The sequence below is a fragment of the Taudactylus pleione genome, unplaced genomic scaffold (genome assembly GCF_031769625.1).
Source record: "Taudactylus pleione unplaced genomic scaffold, aTauple2 ptg000181l, whole genome shotgun sequence".
NCBI lineage: Eukaryota > Metazoa > Chordata > Amphibia > Anura > Myobatrachidae > Taudactylus > Taudactylus pleione.
The window spans coordinates 1,500,877-1,513,065 of NW_028284583.1; the positions used below are offsets into that span (position 1 = coordinate 1,500,877).

The following is a 12,189-nucleotide window of genomic DNA, read 5'->3' on the forward strand; positions in this document are numbered from 1 at the left end:
GTGTATATGTGAGCCCAGTTGTAATCCAAATAACCTATGCCTTGATGTATGGCATGGGTGTTGGTAAGCCTCTGTATAAACTTCACACACTGTCCTCCTGTATATGCGTGATGAGTCTTATGGAGGTGCAGTGGGTCAGGTCAGGTGAGGGGTCTTGGTCTGCTCTTGCTAAGGGGTGACCTTCCGTATGACTAGCTGCATCATACGTCCCCTCATCAATCAGTTCTGAGCAGTGGTACAGTATGTTTGCAGGTATCCAGTGGCGGCGTCCCGCTCTACTGGTGGTAGTGACTTGTGTGGCAGACCTTCACCGCATCCTGTTTCAAGCTTCAGCTGATGGTATAGGAGATCACCTTCCTCCTGCTGGAGCATCACTTGCCGAGGCTCTATCCAATATCGGCAGATCAGGGGAATCTGTGTGCCGCGTGGAGCTACTTTCTGTCTCCTGCTGCTTGTAGCAGCAGCTGGTGTAGGGTCACGTGTGGAACACCACGTTTCAGCCAATGTGCCTTCCTCAAGGTTACACACAGACACATGGGTGTTGCTTAAGTTAATCAGTCATCCAATCGTAAACTTCATGGGCGTGACTCCTCCTGTCAATCACAGTATAGGTGATATACACCTTGTCCCGATTTCTTCTCTGGACTAATTGATATTATATGTCTATTCATATAGATGTAATAATTTAGACTTCACACTTGAACTATATAATATTGAGTACATTCTTTTAATACATCTCTATATGCTAATCAATGGGAAGGGGCATAAATGGCAGAGAATGGCTCAATGAAGGTGGAAGATGGGGGAATGTCACTATTGTTGTACATGTCTTGAGAAACAACGTAAAGCTTTCTTAGCTATATGAATAAATATAGCTCACTCTATGCCTATTCAAATGGTTCTATTTCATAAATGTTTACTACATTGTTATATTGGTGTATATTGTAATATAGAACCACATGTGCCAGACATTCTAATTAATATGGTATTGTGCATAGATTTATTGTTGTGCATATATTGAGAGATCGAATAAAACTATCTATGCATACCTCACTATTTGAATGGTTCTAATTTATGGCTATTTATTGCATTATTGTATTTATTGCAAAAATTAAATAAATATAAATGGTTGACAAATACACAATAAATATTAGATAAGAAATGTATATAAAATAAAAATATAAATGTGCCAACCATTGTGGTTAATATGGTAGTGTGCACGATATCATTATTTTGTGATTGCTATTAGTGCCTATATTTGTTGTTCAATTTTATTGTTCAGTCAGCACATTAGTCTTCCTGCATCATTACTTATGTACCTATTATATCTTTGGTTAATGAATCCACTAGTACTCCTCCATTCTAGCGAGTTCATTCCAAGGTATTTCATTTAATTAGTATGCTGTTAAAATCTACATTTAATCCTTTCGGTGTCATGGTTTTCAAGTTAAAAATCCACTTCATCTCTTGTCTGTCCAAACTATTCAAGTGGTTGCCACCTTGCCAATTTTTTCGTGGTTGTTCTATGGCTATAAAAAACAAACCTGACGGATCTGATCTATGTAGCACCTTATAGTGTCTTGAAACACTATGGTTGTCATAGCCAATCTTGATATTGCATATATATGTTCTACAGCCTATTCTTAAGTGGTCTTATCGTTCTGCCTATATATTCTAAACCACATCCACATCTGAGCATGTATATGACACCTTTCGTATCACATGTGATTTGTTGATTCATTTGAAAAGTTTTTTGCACTGTATTGGAGTAGAATTCTAATTGTCTTTTAGTGGTTCTATTCCGCATGTTCTTACATCCTACACAATTGCCACAATATAAGAATCCCTTAGGGTGTTCTGTGAATGGTAATGAGGTTTGTATGTATGAAGTGGGTTTTATGTGGTTTTTCACCAATTTCATTTTTATGTCCGGGGCTTTTCTATAAACAACGTCTGGAGTAGTGCCAAGTATACCGTGAAGATCATCATCTTGTAATAGAATATCCCAGTGTTTCTTAAGGCTTTGTTTAATTATATTAGCTGATTTGTTAAATTGTGTAATGAAATAAATCTGTTCTTTTTTGTCTCTATTCCCTACAGTCTTTTTTTCTAACAGGGATTGTCTGTTCATTAATCTTGTATCTGTGAAAGCTTGTTTCACTAATGTGGGATCAAACAATTTTTCAATAAATTGGTCACTTAATTGTCTGCCTTGTTCTTCATAATCCTCTACTTTCAAGCAATTGTGCCTAATTTTTCTAAACTGTCCTTTTGGTATATTATCAAGCCAAATCCTATGGTGCCCACTAGTAGATAGTATAAGAATTTACATCCACGTTCTTCTATGTTCTTGTGTGTATCTGATTATCACTTATAAATATCTCAAGATAGAGAAATTCCACTTTCTTGACTGATGTGTTGTGAATCTAAGATTGCGATTATTTGTTTCCATATATTTCAGAAAATCTTGTAGGGATGAGCGTGTGCCCTTCCAGATGAGAATGTCGTCATCTATATATCTCTGCCATAGGATGAGGTTCGCGCCAAACCCATGGCCACTCCATATATGGTTATCTTCCCATTTCCCCATAAAGAGGTTGGCATAGCTTGGCACGACCCTCGATCCCATGGCAGTTCCTGTGGTCTGCAGATAAAATGTATTTGCAAACCACACATAGTTGTGGTGTAGTATGAAGTGTATGATATCCAGAATAAATTCAATTTGTAGGAAATCCATATCGGTTTTATTTTGAAGGTAGTGTCTAGTGGCTTCTAATCCCTTTGCATGATCAATGATACTGTAAAGTGAGGACACGTCACTTAAAGCCAACCAATAATCCAATTGCCATTCTATTCCCTGAAGGGTAGTTAATATGTCTGTAGAATCTCTGATATATGATGGGAGTGATTTCACCAGATCTTGTAGAAATGTATCTGCATATTGTGAAAGATTTGCTGTTAGGGAATTGCTCCCCGAAATAATCAGGCGTCCTGGTGGATTGATTTTGTCCTTATGTATTTTCGGTAAGTGGTAAAATACAGGTATTATTGGAAATTGGTTCTGTAAGAATGTGAATTCTTGTTTTGTGAGTATTCCAATGTCATGGCCATGTTTCAATAATTTGTCAATATCAGTTTTGAATTGTGTTGTTGGGTCACTTTTCAGTATACGGTATGTATTGCTGTCCCCTAATATCCTCAATGGATTCCTCTATATATTTCTTCTTTTCCAACACCACAATCCCTCCCCCCTTATCCGCTGGTTTTACTACTATGTTCTCATTCTTTTCTAATTCCCTCAGCGCTTTTGTTTCTTTGCTAGTGTCTTTGTTGCTTATACTATATTTCAGTTTTGTGCTATGATCATCTATACGCTCTATGTCCCTCATAACCATGGTTTCAAATGTTTTTATATGATGACTCTTCAAATGACTGGGAAAAAAACTGGATGGAGGTTTTATTTGGGTATGTCTAAATGTTGGATTACTTGTAGTATTGGCATCCTCATAATTCCTTGACAGGATTGCTATTGAAATATTTTATGAGGGCAAGTTTCCTCGTAAATGCCTGTAGATCATAGTAAATGTCAAATTTATTTGCTGTTTTAGTTGGTGCGAATTTCAAATCCTTTGACAAAACCCTTTCTTGTTCTTTTGATAGGTTAGTGTCACTAAGGTTAAAAATACAAGGTTTACTGTTGCTTAATTGGTCTCTTTTACTTGTTTGTTTTTTTGTTACGTTCCCCTTCCTCTACATCCTCGAATAGTTCTGTGGTTTTTCGCTTTATCTTTTGTGTTGGTGTGCCCACATAGTCTGCTGTCCTGACTGGTTCGCAGGCCTTCCAGCCTGCCTCCATATCTAAAAAATTGTCATCCCATGATTGTAGTTTGGACGTTCCTTGTATTTCAACAGTGCAGGTGTCTTCTCTGATTGATGATTTCGGTGCATCTACAATTTGTGGGTTATTAGCCGTATGTATCGTATTCTGTTTGGGATTGTTGTTATGACCTTTGTGTGGTAACCCAACCTTGATCGATCGATAATCTAGCTAATTCATCCTCGATCCCATCATCCTCAATTTCATAAATCGAGAAAGATGGTGTATCTGAATCTTCTGAAGTAGATTCCCTACTTTCTACTTCCGATTACTGTAGTATTTTGTTTTAATTTCTGTATTTTAGACTCGTTACGTATCTTAGTCATGTATTCCTGATAGGTTAATCCGGTATCTTTTTATATAGATGCTTTTTGTGATATTTATTTTGTAGAGTGAGCTATATATATTCATATAGCTAAGAAAGCTTTATGTTGTTTCTCAAGACATGTACAACAATAGACATTCCCCCATCTTCCAACCTTCATTGAGCCATTCTCCGCCATTTATGCCCCTTCCCCCTTCCCGTTGATTAGCATATAGAGATGTATTAAAAGAATGTACTCAATATTATATAGTTCAAGTCTGAAGTCTAAATTATTACATCTATATGCATAGACATATAATATCAATTAGTCCAGAGAAGAAATCGGGACAAGGTGTATATCACCTATACTGTGATTGACGGAGGAGTCACGCCCATGAAGTTTACGATTGGATGACTGATTAACTTAAGCAACACCCATGTGTCTGTGTGTAACCTTGAGGAAGGCCCATTGGCTGAAACGTGTTGTTCCACAGGCGACACGTGACCCTACACCGCCTGCTGCTACAAGCAGCAGGAGACAGAAAGTAGCTCCACGCGGCACACAGATTCCCCTGATCTGCCGATATTGGATAGAGCCTCGGCAAGTGATGCTCCAGCAGGAGGAAGGTGATCTCCTATACCATCAGCTGAAGCGGGAAATGGGATGCGGTGAAGGTCTGCCACACAAGTCACTACCACCAGTAAGACCTGTAGAGCGGGACACCGCCACTGGATACCTGCAAACATACTGTACCACTGCTCAGAACTGATTGATGAGGGGACGTATGATGCAGCTAGTCATACGGAAGGTCACCCCTTAGCAAGGGCAGACCAAGACCCCTCACCTCACCTGACCTGACCCACTGCACCTCCATAAGACTCATCACGCATATACAGGAGGACAGTGTGTGAAGTTTATAGAGAGGCTTACCAACACCCATGCCATACATCAAGGCATAGGTTATTTGGATTACAACTGGGCTCACATATACACACCCGGAAGGTTGTCACGACTAGTGTTAAAAGGGAGACGTAGGCACTGGGTGCTGTGCGGAAAGTGACACCCTAAAGGAGTCCACTTATGTAACCTACAACCAGGGTGTAACAAGGACGATATATTGAACTGAGCCCACCATTGCCAGCTAAATTAATTAATTTTAGAGCAATTGGCCATAGGTACACGTAGGTGCAGCTCTACCCTAAGGAAAGAGGCACGCGAAAGGAGCCATCTGACCCTACCTAATAAGAGCCATATACTCAGGACCAATTGTCCATACTGATTGTTTTAATGTATCACAAATATCTTCATCTACAAATAAATATGGTTTATTAGATGCAAAACGTCCCCCCCGCTTTTTTCCTATATGCAAAATACTGAGTATTTAATACTGGGTACGGTTATTATTACATACCAAGGTATTCAGACTTCAGGTTAGTGCTGGACACAACCTCTTTTCTTCTCTGACATTACTTTACAAGTCTGGACAAATCGTGTGCCCAGCAGCTCCAGTAACTTAAGTGGGAAACACTGTAGCGCTAGTGCCTAACTCCCTAGAGATTTTGAGTCCAGCTCCTTCATGTTGGATGGTTTCCACTTGTGAACAGCAATCTTCAAGTCTGACCACAGATTCTCAATTGGATTGAGATCTGGGCTTTGACTAGGCCATTCCAACACATTTAAAGGTTTCCCCTTAAACCACTCGAGTGTTGCTTTAGCAGTATGCTTCGGGTCATTGTCCTGCTGGAAGGTGAACCTCCGTCCCAGTCTCAAATCACAGGCAGACTGAAATAGGTTTTGCTCAAGAATGTCCCTGTATTTAGCACCATCCATCTTTCCCTCGACTCAAATCAGTTTCCCAGTCCCTGCTGCTGAAAAACATCCCCACAGCATGATGTTGCCACCACCATGTTTCACTGTGGGGATGGTGTTCTTGGGGTGATTGGATGTGGTTGGTTTGCGCCAGACATAGCGTTTTCCTTGGTGGGCGAAAAGTGAAATTTTAGTCCCATCTGACCAGAGCACCTTCCTCCATACATTTGGGGAGTCGCCCACATGCCTTTTGGCAAACTCAAATAGTGTCTTATTTTTATCACGAAGTAATGGCTTTTTTCTGGCCACTCTTCCATAAAGCCCAGCTCTATGGAGTGTATGGCTTTATTGTGGTCACATGCACAGATACATCAGTCTCTGTTGTGGAACACTGCAGCTCCTTCAGGGTTCCCTTTGGTCTCTGTGCTGCATTTCTGATTAATGCCCTCCTTGCCTGGTCTGAGTTTTGGTGGGCGGCCCTCTCTTGGCAGGTTTGTTGTGGTACCATGTTCTTTCCATTTGATGATGATGGATTTGATGGTGCTCCGGGGAATCAAAGATTGATATTTTTTTTTATTTTTTTTTTATTTTTTTATAACCCAATCCAGAATTGTACTTCTCAACAACTTTGTCCCCAACTTGTTTGGAGAGCTCCTTGGTCTTCATGGTGTGATGCCTCTTGCTTAGTGGTGTTGCAACCTCAGGGGCCTTTCAGAAAAGGTGTGTTTATACTGAAAGATCATGCGACACTTAGATTTCACACAGGTGGACTTCGTTTCACTATGCAATATTGCACAGCTCTCTCCAGTAACGTACTTGAAAATTCTATGGGATAGACATTTATAGTCTATAATCAAAATGTTTTGGATCCTTTGTCCTTCGGCAATAACACTTTATATTGTGGTTTAACCAAGATGCCATCATGTAGACTAGTGGTTCCCAAACTAGGCACTTCCAGGGGTGCCAAAGGTTGGAGGTCCAGGACCAAATCAAAATTATTTATGTTCAATGCCATAGGCTAAACCAGTGCTGGTGCATGCCAATCAGAAAATGTTTGACAAAGAGAAGTGCAGCCTTGTCCACTATCCCATAACTGGACTTAAGGATGACAAACTTTTGGCTTAGGGGTGCCAGGAAAAATCTGCTGATACTGTATGGCGCAGTAATTCAGGAAACTTTAGCAGCCATTGATGTAGACACTTCGCTGCCATCACAAAAATCAGTTGAACAACTTCAGAATAAAAATAAAAATGTGTTTAGGGCATGCCTATTAATGTCCCAACTCTCCACCTAACGCATTTTCCAGGTAGTTTCCTTCATCGCTAAGTTCTGGGTGCCTTCCTGATGGTTGCTGTACGTGACATTGACTATCTGTATGGCTCTTCCTTTTGATAGAAGCTGCCCACTGGTTAGAACATTTGAACACTGCTATCAGTTCTAGTACACAGATAAGGATCTTTGACTTTTCGCAAGAGCGACAGCCCACCATGAAGGCTGGCATATGTCATCATAAAAGTCCAGTTATATATGGCTAAGGTAGAGGCTTGTGAGGCTGTAAACCTTGAGCCACCAGAGAAGCAAGCCCTAGGAGACAGCCAGATGAACTGGAGCCTTATAAAAAGGTAGGGGAGTGAGAGGTGACAGAGGAAAATAGTGAGATGTTTATAGTAGATGAAGACCTTGATCGGGAGAAGGGGATGGTGAGATTCATTTTTCCATATCCTCCCTAGAGTGGGTAAATCGGTCGTCTTAAATGTAGAATTTTGTTTCAGATTTGGTACACAACTCAAAAAAACCCCTCTATCTAGCTCAGGAAAAAGCACTACATTTGATTTAACTGGCTATTTACTGTCCTGAATGCAATAGGCTTGCCATTACTTTACCACAATGTCTATCCCTTGCCTCATAGGAGTATTTTTCTGAGTACAAACAATCATCTAGGTCCAATTCATCACCAAGTCCACCTTCTTCCTGAGTGGGAAACCCAGAGGATGTCATCTCCCAAACCTGGGCTACTGTAAGACGGTGGAGCTTGCAAAGCCAAGCTGTAGAGGTAGATTCTTTTGTCAGCTTCAACAGGCTCAGAACAGATTTGGCCACGCTTGGAGCCCAAGCAGGTCTTCAAGCAGTAGAAAGGACCTAATCTTAGGCTGCCATAGGCAGCACTGTGCTAAAAAGCATTCCCCAGTTGGCACTTAGACAAAGGGTCAGCAAGGAGTTTGGTTGAACTTAAGAATTCTGACGCTGCTTGCTGGGAATTTTTTTTTCCTAACTGTTACAAGTTGCCGGTGCGATTTGTCACATTCCAACACTTCGGTGATCTCTCCTACCACTTCCGCCTGCCGAGCGGGAAAAGAGTCAACTGCTACTAGGCGATAGGGACGCCGGATGACATCACGTATTAATGGGAACAGAGGATGATTATTTGTGGCCCTGATTGGTTCTTCACCTTTTTTTATGCCTAGCAGCATCCTCATGGCCTTGCCGGCTGTAGCGTCTCCAACACGTGTTTTCCGGTTCCTGCTGTGTAGATCCTGTCTCATCTAGCTGCACCACGGTCACTCCAGGCCGCATCCAAACTACCGGCTGTACCAGAAGCATCACGTCTCACCTAGCCCACCGCGGTCACTCCAGGCTGCAATCATATTACCGGCTGTACCAGCCGCATCACGGCTCACCTAGCGGCACCATGGTCGCTCCAGGCCGCATACAAACTACCGGCTGTACCAGCCGCATCACGGCTCACCTAGCCACAACACGGTCACTGCAGGCCGCATCCAAACTACCGGCTGTACCAGCCGCATCACGGCTCACCTAGCTGCACCATGGTCATTCCAGGCCGCATTCATATTACCAGCCGCACCACGGTCACTCCTGGCCGCATCCAAACTACCGGCTGTACCAGCTACATCATGGCTCACCTAGCCGCACCACGGTCACTCCAAGCCGCATTCATACTACTGGCTGAACCAGCCACAACACGGCTCACTTAGCCGCACCATTCTAGGTCGCATAAATATTACTGGAATATTAATATCAGCCACATTACGGCTCACCAAGCCGCATCACAGTTACTCCAAGTCACATCACGGCATTAGCCGCATTCCAGCCCTCATTACCATCTCCCGACTCCTAAGTGCACACAGGCATCATCATCATCATCAATACCTGTTCACCTATTACTCCTTTTTATTTGGTGTCATATTAACCCTGGCCTTCCTAGGACATCTGTGTAAACCTCTGCTACCCCGAGTTGAAGTCCAGACAGCCACCTAAATACCGGTGGACATATTCAGTTCTAAGGGAACAGCGGGTGGCTATTATTGGCAGAAGACCTCGCTTTTATGGTTCCAGGGGTTTACACGGTGAATCTTAGGAGACCGTAACACTAAACCAATGTGTCCCCAAATTGGATGTATATTTAAAAATATAAAATAGCCATCCTTTTTGGGAACATTAAGGAAGGTTTGAGTATAACTTAATTATGATCAAATGGACTGTATGGCACACAGTGCGGCTTACATGCATGCGCAATGGCAAACAATCGCTCGATCTCAGTGAAAAATCGCATTAGCGTCCATTTCTGAAACAGGCCCAGAGTTCCTCAGCATGCAACTTTACAGCAGGAGGATCTAGGATGGATGATCACGCGCTAAAAAAAAAAAAAAAAAAAAAAAAAAAAAGAGGATAATCTAGTCATGTGATGCCACAAAGCTCGGGCTGAAATGTCCATTCCTTACGAAGTTGCACAAATTACATACATTTCCTGTAAAACATAGGTTATTCGCTAGACTATTAAAAAGCAATCCCAAACTGACCCTGAAGTGAAAGGGGCTTATACTCACCATTTTGTATTCCCCAATGCAACACTACATGAGAGAGTATACAAAAAGAATGTAGCTTCAAGGCACACTCCTCAGCACGGTGTAATATTAGCGCTCAAGCCCTACACAGGTCAGAAACTTATTGCAAACTTTTTCTTTAAAAAGATCAATGGAAATGTGAGAACACACTTACCTGATCTTTGGGAGGTACTGCAGACAAAATCTGCCTTTAGGGGCAAAAACATTTCTGAAACAGATATAAGACCTCTTGATGGAGTGCTACCATTAGCATGAGAAGCAGGTTTCTTTTGTGGCCCTTCAATCTTCAGTTTGTTTATCTCTGCAAGTAAAGCAGCTCTTTTCTCAGCTATAAAAAGGAGAACATTTTAAATCATTTTAAAGCCTAAAGCAGTGACCGTATAATATCTCGCTCACACTTACACACTTCAAATCAGGCCGATCACCCTATTATTGGTAAATCGGCCCAATAATTGTATAGTGTGGGACCTCTGATCTGTAAAGCTAGGTAAATACTATACAATTGTTGGTCCGATTTGCCAATAATTGGGTGATCATACACACTATACAATAAATTGGGCTGAACGATTGTATCAGCATTTAGCTTTTAAAAGTGTTAAAAACCTCCATATTAGATTATCTATTCAGTCGGCCAAGACAGAAAATCTTGGCCTTCTAGTCCAAATATCAAGCCGTGTGCGCTTGCATTCTCGATAATCTGCCTGTATTTCCTACGTTTTCATATCACAGAGTCATCCTTGGGGACAAACATATGCAAAATCATTGTGGTGGAAAATTGGTAACTTCGATTTGCTGAAAAATCTTGGACAGTATCTAGCTATTATCTGGAAATTTCACTTACAGAGATTGCTATTGTGTGTGGGCTGGGTACTAGGTCCACATCAAATAGAGGGACACACTTCTGTTATTTGATATGCTTATTTAAAGGTCCCACACAATAAAACTAGCTGCTGTTTAGTTTCATCCTACTTACTGGACCTTGTCTCCATTACTAACAGATTTGTTGAAGACACTAATATAAACACGGTTTCAACGAAAGAAAAAAGTAAAAGGTGTCTGCCTGGCAAGTATAAAGGAAGGTAAGGGAAAATGACTGTACTACCTTTTCAAACTTCAATAACTTATTTGAAATCTTCAGCTCACAAGCAGATGCATTAGAAGCAATATTTGAGATTTAATGCTTTAAATAACCTCTGTACTAAATCTGCTCCCTTTTTAATTTTAGTAATATAGGCCAATTTTTAAAATCATTGATATAAATAAAATTACAATTTGAACAATGTGTATAGAAATAGAATCAGATTATTTAGTGCCACAAACAAAATTTCCAAATAGGTTCCAAGTCTGAGGCTAAGTTATTGCATGTCCCATCTCAATTGAGGCTCTCCTTTTACAGTTGCCCTATTCTTTTAAATGGCAAGACTATAGAATACAATATTTAGGAGTATTTCTCACTTCCCACTATAAAGACTGGTACCAAGAGAACTTTGTGGCTGTGAAGGATCATTGCTATTAAGATGAATCTGATTCCCAAACTCCTTTAAAGCCCACCTCTTGAACGTTAACAGGGAGAGTTTGGAACAGAAAGATCTGCAATCCTCTTTTCTGAAATTTGTTTGGAACGATAAGACCCCTAGAATCTCTCTGAACGTCCTAACACAAACCATACTCAGAGGTGGTAGGGGATTCCCTGATACTAAGTTATATTTGGCAATCTATTTGAGTCAAGTGACAGCTACCTTTGCCCTATAATAATAATAATTTTATTTATATATCGCTTTTCTCCGAAAGGACTCAAAGTGCTTTACATTTACAGTACAAAATACAAAACAAGCTTAAACAAGGGACATTAGTGAAATGCTTGGGTGAATAGGTGAGTCTTGAGTCTATTTTTGAAGGATTCTAGTGTGGAGGCCTCTCAAACTGTGCGGGGAAGTGAGTTCCATAAGGTTGGAGCCACAAAACTGAAAGCTCGACCCCCAGACGAATTCCGTGAGATTCTAGGTACTGTTAATAGTCCTTCGTCAACAGATCGCAGTAATCGAGTGGGACAGTAGGGAATCAGAAGCTGCTTCAGGTACCCTGGGCCATGGTCATGAAGGGCTTTGTAAGTTATTAATCCAATCTTGAAAGCAATTCGCCATCTGACAGGCAGCCAGTGAAGGGAGTAGAGAATGGGTGTTATGTGGCTGGAACGGGCTGGTTGGTTAATAGCCTGGCAGCTGCATTTTGTACCATCTGCAAGCGGTGTAATTCTTTTGCTGGGAGACCGAGGTAGAGGGCGTTGCAAGGTAGAGGGCGTTGCAGTAGTCTAGGCGTGATGATATAAATGCAT

General features: G+C 41.2%; 1 protein-coding gene across 2 annotated transcripts in view; it reads right to left on the minus strand.

The window, feature by feature from the left end:
• Nucleotides 1-12,189, minus strand: part of ANLN (anillin, actin binding protein) — a 108,238-nt gene that overhangs the window by 37,931 nt on the left and 58,118 nt on the right. For both annotated transcript variants that reach the window (XM_088476028.1, XM_088476027.1), the window contains exon 14: nt 10,009-10,182. In XM_088476028.1, the coding sequence (XP_088332154.1) occupies nt 10,009-10,182 (174 nt within the window). The remainder of the gene's footprint in view (nt 1-10,008; nt 10,183-12,189) is intronic.